Here is a 20,008-nt window from a genome sequence, read left to right as displayed (position 1 = left end):
TATTTACTCACCTATTCTAAACACAACGCGATGACGTCATATTTACTCACCTATTCTAAACACAACGCGATGACGTCATATTTACTCACCTATTATAAACACAACGCGATGACGTCATATTTACTCACCTATTCCAAACACAGAGCGGTGACGTCACAAAAATCTGCTTTAATTAGTTAAGTCATTTAAAAATCAACTACGGTAAAAAAAATGACTTAATTCTCGATATTTTTCAGTCCAGTATATTATGTAGACAATACCAGTAGATTTTTCTCTCACTTTGATTTCAACCCATCGTCAAACAAGCTCAAAATAAAATATAAGCCACCCGACCTAGCGGAATAATATTTTTCTTTATCCTATTGATTTAATGTATGTTTGAACGACAAGACACGCTTTTTTATTCCATTGAAATTTAACACTGGAAGATGCGACTAAGCTCCGAATTTTCTTTTTTTAAACAAAATCTTTCAACATGAAATATAAAAAAAAAAATAATCTCAAAAAAGTTTGATTCAATCATTTCTTAAATTATAGAAAAATTGTTTATATTGAAGTAGATAAAGCCATTGTTTAGGTTTACGTGTGGATAAATGTGATGTTACGTTTCCGTCGGAAAGTTTATTCTTGTTTTACTTGATTGTATCATCTAAGGGAGGCCTTACGGACAGAAATTACAAGGGGCAGGCTGACTTAATTAGATACATGAAATTAAGGGGGTAGGTTCCGGTAAAAAAAAAAATCGTTCATATACTAGAGAGAAAACAATTATTTTTCTCTAGTTTTTTAAAGGTACATTTTGTGTCCGTTAAAAACACTAAATTTAAGACCCCGAATTCCCAAAAATTTAGTGTTTTTACCAGAACCCAAAGTTTGAAAGTTCATAAGAAATTAGTTTTAAGATCTACACTAAAAATATTTTAGCTGAGTACCCCAAAATATGGTAGAAGATTATTAATTTATTCTTTATTTGGCTTTAAAGATAATACGTTATGAATGGTGGAAATCCTAAGAATATGTTAATTTTTCAAGATGGCCGCCCTAGTCATAGTTACCAAGCTTGCTTCACAATTAAAAAAAAAGAAAGCAATATACGGATGTACCTTAAAAAAAGCTATAGAGAAATAAAGGAATAGCATTTACATTGCTGGACAGTAGTTGAGGATAGCTGTTAGAAGACAGGACATTATTTCAGGACATCAGTAGGACATAAACTTACTTCAGCAGTCATATAGTGGGACATGAATTGAGGACAGTTAGATAGAAGGACATGAATTAAGGACAACAGCTAGTTAGGACATGAATTGAGGACAGCAGCACAAATTGAGGACAGTTAGATAGAAGGACATGAATTGAGGACAGCAGCTAGTTAGGACATGAATTGAGGACAGCAGCTAGTTAGCATGAAGACAACATCTAGCCGACTTGCTGTTTTTCTCGCGACCTATAAAGACAACACACAGTCTGTGAACTGAATTCAACCTGGATTCCTTTAAATTTAAACGATCCTGACTTTCTCATTCACCAGCGGGCTGAAATGTTTAGTACTTGTATGTCAGTAGGTAATGCAGTATCGTATCGAGGTGCAGTATCGTATCGTGATACAGTATCGTATTGTGGTGCAGCATCGTATCGTGATACAATATCGTATTGTGGTACAGTATCTTATTATGATGCAGTATCGTATCGCTGTGCAGCTTCGTATCGTGATGCAGTATCGTATCGTGAAACAGTATCGTATCGTGGTGCAGCATCGTATCGTGATACAGTATCGTATCGTGATTCAGTATCGTATCGTGATGCAGTATCGTATCGTGATACAATATCGTATTGTGGTACAGTATCTTATTATGATGCAGTATCGTATCGCTGTGCAGCTTCGTATCGTGATGCAGTATCGTATCGTGATACATTATCGTATCATTTGCAGTATCGTATCATGGTACAGTATCATATTGTGAAACATTATCTTATTATAATGCAGTATCGTATCGTTGTACATTATCGTATCGTGAAGCAATATCGTATCATGGTACATTATCGTAACGCAGTGCAGTACCGTATCGTGATGCAGTATCTTACCGCGGTGCAGAAACGTATCATGGTACAGCATCGTATCGTGATACAGTATCGTATCATGACGCAGTATCGTATGGCGCATAACTAGTTGACACGTATACTTAATTGTCCCGCACTAAATTCTCCCACACTACATTCTCCCGCACTATATTCTCCCACACTAAATTCTCCCACACTAAATTCTCCCACACTAAATTCCACCAAACTAAACTAATTTTTCCCACAATAAATTCTCCAAAACTAAAAATCTCCCAACTCTAAACTCGATACAAAAATAATTTCCACCAAATTCACCCAAACATTCAACTCCCCCATACTAGATTCCATTACACTCCCTCATCCACCCATCCCACCCAACGTGGAATGAAAAACTCAGAATATTAGTGTTACTCCCGAGAGTGCACCAAGGTGTAACACAGTTCACAGCGGTTTGCTCTCGTCTTTTGGTTGAATTAAAATATCTCGCGCATAGAACTTTTTTGTTACGGGAGGAAACATATATTGAGTTTTTTTCAAGGGAAGTAATTTTAAAATTAAATGATAAAAAGAAATGGAAAAATAATAATATACTTTTAAGCAAAAACAAGTAAACAAATATTAGTATAAATTATAGAAAATTAAAATTCAATAAACGTATTTAAAACCTTTGGTGATTAATAACAAAATTTTAATTACAACTCCTACTAATTGTTAGCTTTTAGTCTAATAATTAGAAATCACTTATATCAATCAACTTTAATATTTGTACCGAGAAAACTATTAAACATCGATGTGTGGCAGTTCAAATTTCTTAGGATATTTTTATTTGCGTGAAGCTTCTATATATTTCTTTGTAATCTACGATTACAAACAAACATACTTACATCTCACCTTACTTTCACCGATGTCGTCCTCCAAGACGACATTTAAAAAAATTGTCACCGCCAGCAAAGGGGCTGCGCCCTTGGATGTTCCCAATCCTTTTCAGATACAGCGAAGTCAACCGATCAATTAACTACCCTCATAATTGAACTGCCTGATGAAGATAGCCCTGATCTTTTCTCGACTCAACCAACACCAAGTACAGTCATGCAGGTGGTCATTCAAACCATTGAAATCTTAAACGTTTTGTATAGTGAACATTTAAAATGACATGCTTCATTATAATATGAGAAAAACTGTATGCAATACTATGTATTACATGTAAAAAAAAGGATCTGTTCTTATTAAAAAAAAATAAAAAAATTCTATATATAGTCTATACCGATTACGCAGACTCAATCAACAACATTAAAACATACTTCAAACTAATCGACTTATGCAGAGCGCAATATCCACACACAATACAAACCACCCACGGAAATAACACATCTGGAAATAGATTCCGTCTAGACAGAATTTACGCCCCAGTGAGCATGAAAATCAACAAAGTAGAACACCTATTCTCAACACTACAGTTTAGTGACCATACAGTAGTTCTGACAACTTTAAACAACGAACAAACACAAAGCAAACAAAAACATATCACATACATGATATTAAAAAAATTCACTATTGCTAGTCGAGCGCTACACAAAAGCATAAAAGACATAATACAATTTTACACACAGTCATCACCAAAATTTAACAAAATCCAACATTGAGACGATTTTAAATAAGACTTTAAGCGGATATCAATTTAATATGCTTGCATCATTAATATCATTAATAGGCTCGGAAAACCAAACACACCACACTCTCATACTAGAACAAAGCATACAAAGATCAAAACAAATCAAACATATAACGGACGAAATCAACCAAAAAAACGACTGACCCAAGAATGATTTTAAAATCAACCCGCGCTTTTTATTTAACTTATCTCCATAATATTTTCCCCTTCGTGCCCAATACACAAATGGCAGATAAAGTAAAGATCGTGTTTCAATCACCTCGACATACAGGGAGATAATGTGCTCAGTACTAAGCCTATCCGCCTTAGTTACCTAAGGTGCGCCAGGTACCCATCAGAGCTGGGTGAACTCACGGAGCCCAACAGAACTGAGCCCGGAACTCGAGACATTCGGACTAGCAGTAAAAAGCTTTGTGTTTAGTATTATAGCTTAAAAAGTGTACTCTTACTTTTGTAATTTATCGCTTGTGAAAGCTCGTTAATATATAGGGTATACGACATGTTTTTTCCCTACTATTTAGTCTTGGATGAAGAAATAAATAAAATACAAATGACGCAATTCGTCACATTGTCACATGAACCGGTAGTTGAATAAACCACACCCAAAAGGACAACTCCCCCCACCCCCCACTAATCCAAACACCCCCCACTCAACTTACCCACATGTAGAGAATTATATGTATAGATACACACAAACACTCAAATAATTTTCTTTGCCTACACTACAACAACACATTGACATAATCATTTTCCCACACTAAATTCCCCCACACTAAATTCCCCCACACTAAATTCCCCCACACTAAATTATCCCCCACTAAATGCTCTCACATTAAATTATCCCCCACTAAATTCTCCCACAATAAATTCTCCAAAACTAAAAATCTCCCAAATCTAAACTCGATACAAAAATAGTCTCCACCAAAATCGCCCAAACATTCAATTCCCCCACACTAGATTCGATCACACACTTCCCCCACCACTCACCCCACGTGAAACTAAACATTGACACAGAATATTAGTGCTAGTCCCTAGAGTGCACCAAGTTGTAACACAGTTCACAGCGGTTTGCTGTCGTCTTTTGTTTCTGTCAAAATATCTCGCGCGTAGAACTTTTTTGTCAGGGGAAAAAACATATAATATTTTTTTGTAAAGGGAGGTAATTATAAAATTAAACGATAAAAAGAAAAGAAAAAAGTATAAATATATATCGAAACAAAAACAAGTAAACAAACGTCAAAATTAATTACAAAAAATAAAATTACAAGAAAAGTTTCTAAACAATTTGGTGAGTAATAACAAAATAATAATTACAACTCCTAGTAATTGTTAGCTGTTAATTCAAAAATTTGAAAACACTAGTATCAACCAGCTGTAATATTAATAGCAAGAAGATTGATAAAGCTATGTACCCACATGTGCTCACAAGAACGTGTTCTTATATCTGAGTAAATACTGAAGTCTCCCTTAATATGCTAGCGCACGGTCGGCAACCTGCGGCCCGCCTCGGCTCGCGAGGCGCATGCGGCTCCCCTGACGTCATGGTGCGGCTCCCCATTTCCATGCACAATGATTAATAATTCAATTGTTTCATTTAAAAACTCATAAAAATGGTATACTGTAAGGAAAATCAACTTTAAATAGGATTAAAAAACTCATCAGAGAACAGTGAGAATAGGTGAGGTAGAAAGTAAATGGAAAGCTGACAGCCGCCTTGACACCAGGCCCAGCCCCACAGCCCCGTGGAGACCATTCCTTGTTTGCCACTGCCCAAGGGCCGCCCTTTTCGATTGTCGTTACGTGGGGAATGTTATTTTATTCAGAATGCATTCCTCTACGTCAGGAATCTCCAAACTACGGCCCGTGGGCCGGATGCGGCCCGCGAGGTCCCCTCAACCGGCCCGCGGAGATCCTTTTGTCAACGAAAAAAATGTTTGTTGGAGGTGGCTGAGGAAAAACTCAAATCAATCTGAAGATGTAGCATTGGGTGCAAAAGTATCATTGCCAACCGTGTTGCAGACATTGATGAAAATATTGTGAATCAAAAAGCGAAAAATGCAAGCAAGTTTCGCCATTTTTCAATTGCAACTGACGAGTCGCTGGACAGCTGTTCCGCCTCTCAATTGCTTGTATTCATTAGAGATGTGGATGAAGACAAGAAAATAACACAAGAGCTGGCTTCCCTACATAACATGTTTTGCACTGTTACTTGATAGGATATATTCAGTGAGTTAAAGAAAACATTTGCTGATTATAACGTGGACTAGACTAACTTCAGTTACCTGACTGTTGATGGGGGAAAGTACATGAGTGTCATAAAGAAAGACTTGGTTGGACAACCGAATGAGAAAAACATTCTACAACCAATGTCCCTGCACTGTATTATTCACCAGCAAGCTTTGTGTACTAAATATGTGGACATTAGCAGTGAACTAAATCCCTTGGTGAAGATGGTGAAATTAATAAGGTCACATGGGCTCATCCATAGATAGTTCAGAGACATGTTGAAAAATACAAACACAGAATCGCAAGAATTACCACATTTCACAGCAGTAAGATGGCTAAGTTGTGTGAAAGTTATATATAAATTTATTATCGTTGGGAGGGGGAAGACGGTAGACGATCTTCGTGGGATTGAGATGCCTGGAAGACATTCTGGCCCCCGAATTAATATTTGAAAGTTAAAGCGGCCCTTGGGCTGAAAAGTTTGGAGACCCTGCTCTATGTGTCAGTATGCAATAATTTGACCTGAGTGACGAAGTATGTTAGTTATTAGTTTCCTACGGTTGAGCTATAAGGTACTGGACTCTGGGTTCGCGTGGGGTGAAAGATAAGCCTTGTGAGAACCGAAAGACAGAAGCGACCGATACAGTAATCAAACCGATATCCAAACCAGTTAGTCGGAGTTTGCCGTGCTGAGGCCTGCCTGGCTATGAAAGATACCTACTGAACCAGTGGTGTCCGTAAAGAAAGAAAAAAAAAGTTATTGGCTTCTAAAGTGGATTGAGATAGTCATATAGAACTTGTAAGTTTATCGTTCTTTCTCGCGTTAATTCGTGTCTGGTTAGCCAGGGAGAGATAAAAGTTTTCGAACTAAATCAATTGTTGTGAACGGGGTTTCCCATTGATAACAAAAAACATGGCGGCTATTTGTTAGTAGGTCCCGCTTCAAGATTTCAAAATCATCAAACGTTCCAGAAATGCAACAACTGTAAAAACTTTCAACGCTGTTTTGTTCATATGGATGGGAACAAACACATGTGTATGCATTTTTGTATATAAAAGTTTTGTGGCGGTAAGTATATTGATTTTATTTCTTTTGTTGATAGTTTGTCCAAGGCTAGGGGACATTACTCTGACTCTACTCAGTCTTTGCTACGAGACTTAAGATTCCCAGACCTAGACCTAGATCTAGATTCTAGAATGTACCTACTAATTACTAAGATCTACATTGCTTTAATCTAGTTCTAAGAGTATAAGTTCATGAATTAGAATATACTAGATCTAGATTCTAGATCTAGTATTTTAGTGATCTAGATAAAATATTAAAAATATTAAGAAAAGGATGACGGTAAAAACTAAAACAACAGGAAAATGAGGATGACTTCCAGTCTCACTCAGCCTACGACTTACTTATTAATCGAATCTAGATCTAGATTCTAGATCTTGATATTAGATCTAGATATCTAGAACTTAGACAACAATGTTAATGTTAATAGACCTAGATCTAGATCTAGCTAGATTACTGAACTAGACTCTAGTACTGATTACTCAGTGATTACTGTTTAATATTTTAGAAGTAGGCCTAGGGTAGGTTTTACCTAAACTAGATCTAATCTAGATCTAGATCTAGAATCTATCTAGATCTACTAGATTCTCTAGATCTAGATTTTAGATAACAAGCTACTTCTAATAACTAATATATTATATTAGTTATTAGAAGTAGCTTGTAGATAGATGGCTAGATAGATAGTATTACTAGATCTAGATAGAGATAGTAGAATAGATCTAGATCTAGATTCTAGTTGCAGATGGTAGTATGGCAGGCCCTAGATCTAAAATCTAGATCTAGAGAATCTAGTAGATCTAGATAGATTCTAGATTAGATCTAGATCTAGTTTAGGTAAAACCTACCCTAGTTAAGTTTAGTAAGAGCTAGTAATGCCTAGTAATGGCTAGTAAGGCTAACCTGTTTTTAATTTTAAATTAATTTTTTTATATCTAGAATCTAGACTAGATCTACTCTAGCTATTTACTAGATCTAGATCTAGATCAGTAGCCAGTAGAGTGATTAGAGTAGTAGTAGAGTGTAGTGTAGAGTACTGTAGACTATTGTAGAGTGTAGGTACTAATAACTAGACTAAAACTAAATTAGACTAGAATCTAGACTAGGTCTAGATACATTTAGGGCTTACAGACTTATCAGACTACAGTCTACAGTGTTGCAATGAGTAGATCTAGTAATATATAGATTAAATTTAGTTTGAAATTGTTACAGTAGTGCTACTACTTTTCTAAGTAGTAAGTAGTGTAGACTACTAGAAGAGCAAGATGATAGATCTCCATCAAGCTACAATAGAGTTTAGTTAGTAGTTAGTTAGTCATAGTAATAGTACCAAAAGCAGTGTAAGTAGCACAGTAAAAAAAAAGTATTACTAGGCCATCTATTATTGTATTAGGCCCTTTTATTTTTAGCAAGTTAAAGTTTGGTTAAGTACTAGTCTTCTAGCAAGTTGCCTAGTAGTAAACTTATAAACTAGATCATGTGTATTAGTACTATTAGACTAATATAATATATGGATAAACTTAATAATTTATTATATTTAAATTCCCTAGGTACTTGGCAAGCAATTTTCTCACACTTTACTGTGGCTATTGGTGCTGATCTTGAACTAAAGGTGAGCTGAATTTTTTTTTATAATAAGCCATTTTTCAGCTTTTTTTAAGCCCAAGTTTGAAATCGATTCAGTGTTCTAATTCTTAAAGAATATGTTGCTACTAAGATTATATACTGTAAGTATTAATATGTATGGCTTGATAGTGGGACTGTCAGACAGTAGCTTTCACATTTCTATCCTAAAAGATAAGAGTTCAGATCCCTGGCTTTAGTCCTGGTATGATCTCCTAAGTCTCATGAGTACCAGCTCTCATGAGTACCTGGCTCAAGATAGGGAAATTAAAGGTGGCTGGGTATATACCTCTGAACACTCTAATTTTACATGCAAATGTCACAGAAACAGGTGAATTTTAATTCAACTGCTATATTGGCTGTCTGTTTTAATCAATGATTAATTTTTCATATTACAGAAAGCTGTTAAAAATATTATTTATTTAATTTCTAGGTAAATGGAACAGCATGGATGTGGATTTTTAGACACAAGGAAGCTGAATTTAACTTTTAATGAAGAATTTAAATGATGATTGTCCATGAAAAGAAATATTAATCATATACATTGTAATGCTGTATTGATGCATCTTCTGTTTTAAGTAATTAAAAAACCATCCATTTATGAAATTATTTTCATTTTTTTTTTCAATTTTAAAACTGTAGTTCTGTTTTGTTATTTGAAAACAATGATGAAAGTATACTGAACTGCCATTGAGATATTAATATAAATGCTATTGTTTATAGTTTAATTCTTTCAGAAGCAACTATATTGACATCAAAACTGAATCTTTATTGTACACTAAGTATAAAAGCTTACCCGCAAACCAGTCCATGTCAACAGTTTATTGACATTCAAACATTAAATTTTTTTAAAGGTGATTTTTCTTAAATAAAACAGACTACTTTCATATGGGATAAGAAACATTTAATTTTGAAATTGCTTGGTTTATTAAATTTTAATGGAGCTGAAACTAAAACACTGGGTACAAATTTATTATTACTTTGTTTCTCAGAAAATTGCAAATTTTGAACATAAGAACTGTGGGAAGTAGGCAATGATGTTAAAATATCTCTTGAAACTTGAAGAAATTGTGGAAGGTTTAGAGATAGAAAACAACATTTCAGAAGATGATGTTTGAAATAATGGTAAAATATCTTTAGCAATTGTCACTGAATAAATATTTTCATTAGACAAATCACATTTAGATATAGAAGAATAAGGTATGTCTTCAGATTTTCTTATCAGCGAAGATCCTGGGTGATTCTCTTTGTTACCATCGGTCAAACGACAAGCCAATTCTGGAAAATTCATTGGGTTCTTTGCCTGGGCAGCTAAATATATTTAAATTAAGTTCATGCAAGGCTTTAGAAACATCAATTGGATAAAACTCTATAATTTCATTAACTTTTTATTAATATCAGCTCCAAAGGAATAATATAAACAAGTTACACATCATCAATAAATCAAATTTGCAGACATTTCCATTTCACCAAACTTTCTCTAAGTCATAATATATATTTTAAATTCATAGCATTTTGTTAGGCTAGATATGTTGACTTTTATTTACCACAATAATCTGATTATATAAATTAGGATTACCCAGCTATCATACATTCTTCTTTTTACTGCCCTCCTTTATGAGGGGGAGGTAAAAATCATCATAAAATGTGTGATGCAATTTACAGATGAACCCTCTCTCTCTCTATCCCTCCCCATATATATATATATATATGTATATCTACATAATCTCTAAAATCATGTTGGTACCTCTACCTGTTTGAATGTTAGGCCCATTTCCTTAAACTGTTTCTGTGTGGATCTTCTCCATGGGGGTCATCTATAAATGACGTCACGCATTTTTTTTTGACGATTTTTACCTCCCCCCCTCCCCTACACATCGTCACAAAAAGCCAGACCCCCACCCCCTAAAATGACGTCACACAGTACTAGATTCTAGATCTAAATTACTACAGTTGCCTACACTCTAGATTTAGTTCTTAAGTTCTACAACAAGACTACACTAAACTTCGCTAGATCTAGAATAATCTAGATTCTATATATAAATTGATATTGAACATATTCTAGTCTACCTGTCTTAAAGTAAATAGCCTATTTAGTAATTTAGTAATTAATTCCACTCAACTACACTGTAAAATAAAAGAAACTAGATCTAGAATCTAGATCTCTAGACTACTCTTGAGTCTATAAATTAAAAATAAATCCTGTATGTCGTATGTTACTGTCTAAGTCGGAATTTTCAAGAGGGTTTTTTTTAAGTCATAGATCTAGATATAGAATTCTAGATCTAGAAATCTAGACTCTAGATCTAGGCTATATATATTTATTAATTAAATTAGGCTTGATTTCAGATTTACGATTGAAATCTTTTAGGCCTATAGGCCTAAATATCATATTTTATATAGATTATAGATGTATTATTATTATACAGGTTGTATTCTAGATCTATATAAAATATAATATATTTGTGTGTGTGTGTTATTTTAAACGTAATTTACTTAAAACAACTTATTGTCGGAGTTTTTTTTTATTCCAAAAACGAAAGTAGATTTCATAACTTAAAAAAAAAATAAATAAAAAATATTCACATTTGGTTTGAAAAAACAAAAAAACGCCAGCTGGCAACTACCGGAGCGAGAACTTGGTAAGCTACTTTAACAACTTACAAGCCCAATAGTTATATTATGAGACATATAATTTTATCGGAGCAGATCTATCTAAAACAGTTTTTGTGCGAAACATGTGTTTGTTCTTATATGAAATAATAAGTTCATATTTAGCGCTATTTATTTCAAATCAAAGTCAAATGTATTTACCTAATCCTTATCAAATACCAACATATTGTAAAAAAATAATATTTGTGGCTCTTTCAAAACTGGGATAATTTGTAAATTGTACCTTTTGGCTATTCCGTCACTAAAGGTTGTGCTTAAGTTATCGTAAGGTTGGGTATTTATCTAGATTCTATATGAAATTAACATTTTAGAAAATCGATTAGATATGTTTTTTAAATTATTTATATTTCTTTTATATTTCGCGAAAATCACAGTTTTCTTTATATGAATATAACATATATAATAAAAATGTTTTTGACACAATTAAAAAAAAATACTATTCTTGAATGCAACTATAATGTTTGTAATATATAATTTATTATATCTTAACCTTTGAGTGAGTTTTTATTCAAGGGAATGTACTTAACATTAAACAACAAAGCTATCGGAGCGATCATGCTGGTTATCCCCCTTACCATTCTCTGCCTGTGTCTGTTCGCCATTGTCAAACTGCTTCACTCCCTTCTCCAAGGCCCCATCGCTCTCATCATCAAAAAATTCATCAACGCCCACTTTCCCGGACCGCTGGGCTACCTCACCGGATACCTCGCCATCATCATCGGCGCCGCGTTGACCATCATCGTCCAGAGCTCCTCCATCTTCACCTCCTCCCTCACCCCGCTCGTCGGCATCGGGGTCATCGAACTCGACCGGATGTACCCTTTGACCCTGGGGTCAAACATCGGCACCACGACCACGGCGATTCTCTCAGCCTTAGCCAACACGGACGGCCTCAGAAACGCGTTACAAGCAGCCTTCTGCCACCTCTTCTTCAACATCACCGGCATCCTCCTGTTCTACCCCATCCCCTACCTCCGCTTCCCCATCCCGCTTGCCAAATTTCTAGGCAACTGCACGGCCGAGTACCGCTGGTTCGCCATCGTCTACATCCTCCTCATGTTCTTCCTCTTCCCCGCCCTAGTCTTCGCTCTCTCCATCCCGGGCTGGTACGTCCTCCTCGGCGTCCTCGGGCCCGTCTGCCTTCTCTTCATCATCATCGGCGTCATCAAATGCCTGCAGGCTAAACGTCCCCAGAGCCTGCCCAGAAAGCTCCAAGACTGGATGTTCCTACCCCAGCCGCTACGGTCTTTAGAACCCTATGATCGCACCATGCAGAAAGTCTTCTTCTGCAAGCGATTCTAGACAGACTCTACCGAGTCAGACAGACAACCTAACGGAGAGTCCAGCACGCGACTTTAGTATGACCAAGTGACATTGTTTACAAAGTTCGATTATTGAAAACCTATTTATTCTATAATGTAATTTATATGTATAACTTGTATATGATTAGATAAATTGCATTAGTTTTTAGTTCAATATGTATATATAGCATGCATATAGCTTACAAATATTTTTAATGTGATATATTATTTAAAAGATTTTCTCTGGTAATTTTTAAAAAATAAATAAAATTCTTTTTTAGCAATTTTGAGCTCTGTGATCTTGTCATACGAGTTTTGTGAAATTGTATACATTTTTAATAACACGAAAAAGTTTATTTAATTCTAAGATTGCTATCACATTTTTGTCATTTAAAACTTCTAAAATAACTTTATTGGTTCAAACTGGAGGCAGTTGGTACGATAACTGCACGTCGTACTAGGTATTTGATCACTGCCATTGTACAACTTTGTATTGAGTTGTCTTTTGACGTGTATCGTGATTTCAACGAGAGGCGATGTTACGTGCATAGAGGCCAACTTGGCCACTTTTATGGAGAAGCAAATGTTGGGCCACTTTTATGGAAATGCCAACATTGGCCATTTGTATGGAAGGCCAATCTCGGCCACTTTTATGGTAAGGTCAACCTTATATATATATACATAACCACATATATAGGCCTGTATATTTATATGGGGGGGCTTAAAAAAAGTTTTTTGCGTGGTGGCCCCTTTTTTCTAGATCCGCCACTGATCGACCCGCGCTTTTTATTTAACTTATCTTCATAATCTTTTCCCTTTCGTGCCCAATACACAAATGGCAGATAAAGTAAAGATCGTGTTTCAATCACCTCGACATACAGGGAGATAATGTGGTCAATACTAAGCCTATCCGCCTTAGTTACCTAAGGTGCGCCAGGTACCCATTAGAGCTGGGTAAACTCACTGAGCCCAACAGAACTGAGCCCGGAACTCGAGACATTCGGACTAGCAGTAGAAAGCTTTGTGTTTAGTATTATAGCTTAAAAAGTGTACACTTACTTTTGTAATTTAGCGCTTGTGAAAGCTGGTTACTATATAGAGTATTTGACATGTTTTTCCCCTACTATTTAGTCTTTTAATAGAATAGCGAGTGTTTATTGGTTTTATTTATTATTATATTGTTCATTAGTGAATGTTGTAGACTAATATTTTATGATTTTTAAATATTAAAAAATAATATTTATTAATATTTGTGCATGGAGCTGAAGAACCGCATCTTGGCATCAAAAAAGAGGCATGCGGCTCGCGAGCCGCAGGTTGCCGACCCCTGCTGTAGGCCTATCTGTCAAAATATCTCGCGCGTACAAGTTTTTTGTCAGGGGAAAAAACAAACAATAATTTTGTTGAAGGGAGGTAGTTATAAAATTAAACGAAAAAAAAAGAATAGAAAAAAAAATATAATATAATATAAACAAAAAATATACGTAAGCATTAATTATAAAAAATTAAATTACAAGAAATGTAATTAAACCTTTAGGTGATAAATAACAAAATGTTAATTACAACTCCTAGTAATTGTTAGCTGTTAACACAAAAATTAGTATTCTCTAGTCTCAACCAGCTGTAATATTAATACAAAGAAGATTTATTTTAATTCATTGATTCCATTACATAGCGATAGCGTGTTCTTTAAACTGTATTTACTGAAAAATCTGTATATATCAGATGTCTTGGGACAGTTTGGTAAAGAACAGGGTCGGCAACCTGCGGCTCGCGAGCAGCATGCGGCTCCTTTGACGTCCAGATGCGGCTCTCCAGCTCCTTGCACAAATATTAATAGTTATATAATTTAATTTTTGCTGGACGGTGGGGGTACGACTCTACCCTGCGTTCAGTGGGTTGGAAGATAAGCCTGGTGAGAACTAAAGGATAGAAGCGAACGATGCAAGTTATTCAAACCGATATCCAAACCACACCGAAAAGGACAACCCCACCCCATCCACCAACTTTAATCTAAACACCTCCACTCAACTTACCCACAGTAAACCCAATCACACGTAGATTTATTTATATACACACAAACACTCAAATAATTTCCTTTGACTACACTACAACACAATATACTAATTTCTCCCACACCTAATTCTCCCACACAAAATTGTCCCGCACTAAATTCTCCCACACTAAATTCCCCCACGCTAAATTCCCACACACTAAATCCCCAGAATATTAGTGTTAGTCCCGAGAGTGCACCAAGGTTTAACACAGTTCACAGCGGTTTGCTCTCGTCTTTTGTTTTAGTCAAAATATCTCTCGCGTGGAACTTTTTTTGTTAAGGGAGAAAACAAGTATTAAGTTCTTTTATATAAAAAGTTCTTTTTTATAAAATTAAACGATAAACAAATACTGAAAAAATAATAATATACTTTTAAGCAAAAACAAGTAAACAAACGTTATTATAAATTATAGAAAATGAAATTACAAAAAGAAATTGTAATATTTAACGGAGAAAATTCTGAAAACATCATTTGGAAGTAATTGTCCAACTAAATTTATTATCATTTGTGTGAAGCTTTTATATATTTATTCTATTTGGTTAGTCCAGGGGTCGGCAACCAACCAAATGGCTAAGAACCATGTAGAATAATTTACATGGTTCTTAGCCATTTGGTTGGTCAGCCCCCCCTAGGGCTGGCTGCCGGGGCCGAGAGGCGGTCAAATCTACTACTCTAACTCACGCAAATCTCGCCAACGACCGCTGTGGGGTTGCTCCCGCACATCCCTAGAAGCGCACATGCCCTCGGGATGAGTCACCCAGTACTTGTATTGGGTGGCTTCAAATATACGAGTGGCTAATTTTCAATTTTCTATTTTTCAGCCTGACGACACCCATCTAGGAGAAATCTTAGGTGGGAGGTCTGTCACAATCGCCAGCAAATCGAACTCATCTACTACGTCAAACGCAACTACCTCGCTCCCAACAAACTCACTACCACTCTGACGACACCCACCTAGGAGAAATCTTAGGTGGGAGGCTTCCGTCAAACACTAGCAAATCAACAAACCATCTCTCAAGACCAACTACTCAACTTACCTAAAATAAACAATCGTCAACAGCTTCACTTCACCCACTTCAACTACTTCACCAAGCTCAAAACCCTCGACTCAGCAACATCAGCAAAACTTCATTCTTCAACGTCATTTCGCCCAACTCAATTACTCGACTACGTCATAACTTTACTCTTCTTCAAAACCACAATGAACAATATTACAAAGCAACTCACTTCGAACGATCTCTCAACCAACCTAGGAAAAACCATACTTCAACGCAAGGACACTACCTCAACCACCCTCTCCAAGTTCTACACCATTCGATCAACTCTACCATCAACAACAAGACACAGGTTCGCCCTTTCAACAACAGAATATCTCTCATTGACATTCTCAAACTACAAATACCAACTAAGAATCAACCACTACCCAACCAAGAGTGTATTAATCACAAGAAGCACGGCCAAAAACAGAGAAGCGATCATGTTGTATTGTCCTGTACTTTATGTCATAGCAAACCGGAAACAAAATCAAAAGAAATAAATGGAACCAAGAAATCGAAACAAAGATATGAAGAAACATGGAGCAATGAAATCAGAAGGGATATTAAGACATTGTAAATCTCTTTAATGTTATACTATGTATTACATTGTAATTTTTTTAACATGCAACCTATCCACATGTGGAAGGAAGACTATTAAACGTCAGACGGCAAAAAAAAAAAATAAAAAAATAAAAAAATATATATATATATATATATATATATATATATATATATATATATATATATATATATATATATATATATATATATATATACATATATATATATATATAGGGGTGCGAGTGCATGGGAGGTGTTATACCCCCCCCCCTTGCCTACGCCATTGATTACAAGGAGCAAGATGACTTCATTAGATACATGGAATTACGTGAGTGAGCTCCGGTAAAAAAAAATAGACTTTTTAATACTAGTGAGTAAACAACTTTTTCTCCACAGCTTTTTAAGGGTACATTTTGTGTCCGTTAAAAACATGAAATTTAAGACATAAATTCCCCCAAAATTTAGAGTTTTTACCAGAACCCAAAATTTTAAAATTCATAATAAATTAGTTTTAAGATCTGCATTTAACTATTTTAGCTGAGTGCCACAACATATGGTAGAAGATTGTGAATTCATTCTTTATGGGCTTAAAATATAATACTTTATGAATGGTGGAAATCCTAAGAATAGGTTAATATGACTAGATGTCCGCCGTTGTCATAATTACCAAGATTTTCCCATCTCCTGTTTGTAATGGAAACGCATATGCAGATGGGCATTAAAAAGCAATAGAGAAATAATTATTTTCTAACTAGTGTTAAAAATGTTGTTTTTACCGGCGCCTCAAGTCGTAAAGCAACAGATATAAGGAACAGCAGTTACATTGTTGTACTGTGGTTGAGGACATCAGTTAGATGACAGGACATTATTTCAGGACATCAGTAGGACATACATTTAGTTCTGGTGTCATATAGCAGGACATGAATTGAGGAAATCAGCTAGTTAGTAGGACACATATTGAGGACATAAAAAGGACATAAGCTTAGCTCAGCAGTCAAATAGTAGGACATTAATTGAGGACAAAAGCTAGTTAGTAAGATAGAAATAGAGGACATTAAAAAGGACATAAACTTGGCTCAGCAGTCAAATAGTAGGACATTAATTGAGGACAAAAGCTAGTTAGTAGGACAGAAATAGAGGACATAAAAAAGATATAAACTTAGCTCAGCAGTCAAATAATAGGACATGAATTGAGGACAAAAGTTAGTTAGTAGGACAGAAATAGAGGACATCAAAAAGGACATAAACTTAGCTCAGCAGTCAAATAGTAGGACATGAATTTCAGGACATCAGGTAGTTAGTAGGATAGAAATAGAGGACATCAAAAAGGAAATAAACATAGCACAACAGTGGAATAGTCGGACATGAATTGAGGACAGCAGCTATTTAGTAGGACACAAATTAAGGACATAAAAAGGACATAATCGTAGCTCAGCAGTCACAAACTACAACAGTTAGATAACAGGACATGCATTGAGGACAGCAGCTAGTTAGTAGGACACACATTAAGGACATAAGTTTAGCTCAGCAGTCACAAAGGACAACAGTTAGGTAACAGGACATGAATTGAGGACAACAGTTAGATAACAGGACATGCATTGAGGACAGCAGCTAGTTAGTAGGACACACATTAAGGACATAAGTTTAGCTCAGCAGTCACAAAGGACAACAGTTAGATAACAGGACATACATTGAGGACAGCAGCTTGCACGAAGACAATATCTGTCTTTCTGTTTTTCTCGCGACTTATGAAGACAGCACACTGTCTGTGAACTGAATTCAACCTGGATTCCTTTAAATTTAAACGATCCTGACTTTCCGATTTCACCAGTAGAAAATGTAGTATCGTATCGTGATACAGTATCATATCGTGGTGCAGTATCGTATCGTGATGCAGTATCGTATCGTGATGCAGTATCGTATCGTGATGCAGTATCGTATCGTGATACAATATCGTAACGCAGTGCAGTATCGTATCGTGATGCAGTATCGTATCGTGATGCAGTATCGTATCGTGGTACAATATCGTTACGTAGTGCAGTATCGTATCGTGATGCAGTATCGTACCGTGGTGCAGAAACGTATCATGGTACAGCATCGTATCGTGATACAGTATCGCATCATGACGCAGTATCGTATGGCGCGTAACCAGTTGGCACGTATACTTAATTGTCCCGCACTAAATTCTCCCACACTAAATTTTCCCACAATAAATTCTCCAAAACTAAAAATCTCCCAAATCTAAACTCGATACAAAATAGTCTCCACCAAAATCACCCAAACATTCAACACCCCCATACTAGATTCTATAAAATCCTCCCCCCCCCCTCCCACCTCACATTGACACAGAATATTAGTGTTAGTCCCAAGAGTGCACCAAGGTGTAACACAGTTCACAGCGGTTTGATCTCGTCTTTTGTTTGAGTCAAAATATCTCGCGATAAAGTTTTTGCTAGGGGAAAAAACCAACAATTAGTTGTTTCCAAGGGAGATAATTATAAAATTAAACAATATAAGAATTGAAGAAATAAGTTAACAATTGGAAACAACAACAAGTAAACAAACATTAGCATTAATTATAAATATTTTATTTATTTCAAATAGATATAAAATATTGATGATTTATTGCAAAGTTTTAATAGCAATTAGAAGCAATTTTTAGGTATTAATTTAACAACGGCAAGTCACAAGAATCAACCCGCTGTAATATTAATAACAAGAAAATTTGAAAATCATAATTATCCAATGTAAGTCGATCGGTTCATTAATACTCTTTACTGTTATCCTTTGCAATTTTTTATATTCAAATACATGACATCTTGTAAATATTCATTATGTACATTTGCAAAACCTTTCGTTTTCATTTGGTGTTCAAAATTATGTTAAAAAATTTGATGTTAATGTACTTGTTTTAACTGCAAATAAAAGTATTTAAAAAATTTAAAAAAAAAAAAAAAAAAATTCAAAACTTTTCTTTTAAAATATCGTATGGATAAAACAGCGGCCATCATAAAAAATTGTACACCTCGTGGGAAATATTCCCACATAATTTAAGGTACTAACAATGAATCCAGAGAAATCAATGTTCGTGGTAGGAAGGGTTCAGCCAGAAGACAGAAGAAGGTTATTCATCGCACTGCTACTACAGATCATGAGAAAATAACTAATACAGTTCTCTCTGAAAAAAGTTGTCTGTAAACATAATTCTAGGGATTGAGGAGGCCAATATGATTAAGGAAGATGTACGAGGACTTCATTTTAATAACCCTAAAGTTCAAGCTTCTTTGGCTGCAAATACCTTTGCAATTACTGGTCATGCAGAGAACAAAGAAATAGCAGAGATGCTTCCTGGTATCTTGAATCAACTTGGAGCAGAGAGTTTAAACAGCTTGAAAAAATTAGCATCAACTGTAGCTAGTGCTGCTGACAGCAATAAGCAAACAACAGCAGATGTTGACGATGATGTCCCAGAGCTTGTTGAGAACTTTGATGAAGCGTTCATAGTTGATAATGTGTAAAGGACTCATGATTGTTTTGTGCCAGGGACTAACCTCAAAGCTGGCACAAATCCAATGTGTACAGCTTTATTTTGCATTAAAAATGTACACACCACAAAGAAAGTGCCCGTTTGTGCATAGTTAACTTTTTACGTTGCTGCACCTTGGTCCAGCTGGTTTGATTGTGATGCAAGAGAAATATCAAATTGTAGCAAGTGCTTGTCTTATAATAAACTATCTCCA

At 35.5% G+C, this 20,008-nt stretch overlaps 1 protein-coding gene, 1 long non-coding RNA gene and 1 pseudogene across 3 annotated transcripts; all 3 read left to right on the top strand.

Moving 5' to 3' along the window:
• The first annotated feature begins 7,417 nt into the window (after positions 1-7,417).
• Positions 7,418-9,259, top strand: LOC131957079 (uncharacterized). 2 transcript variants are annotated; one of them, XR_009389026.1, is made up of 3 exons: positions 7,418-7,529; positions 8,567-8,628; positions 9,073-9,259. It is a non-coding gene; the product is annotated as an uncharacterized LOC131957079 (long non-coding RNA). The 2 variants fall into 2 exon arrangements; XR_009389025.1 differs by lacking the exon at positions 7,418-7,529 and adding an exon at positions 8,173-8,356.
• Positions 9,260-11,828: 2,569 nt separating this feature from the next.
• On the top strand, positions 11,829-12,614 carry LOC131957080 (sodium-dependent phosphate transport protein 2B-like). The gene has a single exon (XM_059321779.1). The coding sequence runs from the start codon at positions 11,829-11,831 to the stop codon at positions 12,612-12,614; it is 786 nt and encodes a 261-aa protein (XP_059177762.1).
• Positions 12,615-18,390: 5,776 nt separating this feature from the next.
• On the top strand, positions 18,391-19,786 carry LOC131957085 (transcription factor BTF3 homolog 4-like; annotated as a pseudogene).
• Positions 19,787-20,008: the final 222 nt, after the last annotated feature.

Source organism: Physella acuta, unplaced genomic scaffold, assembly GCF_028476545.2.
Source record: "Physella acuta isolate Inbredline_101_S28 unplaced genomic scaffold, ASM2847654v3 ptg001205l, whole genome shotgun sequence".
Lineage (NCBI taxonomy): Eukaryota > Metazoa > Mollusca > Gastropoda > Physidae > Physella > Physella acuta.
This window is presented reverse-complemented; position numbering and strand designations above follow the sequence as displayed.

Coding starts and splice junctions, on each gene's coding strand:
- LOC131957080 (XM_059321779.1), top strand. CDS start 11,829: ATGTACTTAACATTAAACAACAAAGCTATCGGAGCGATCATGCTGGTT.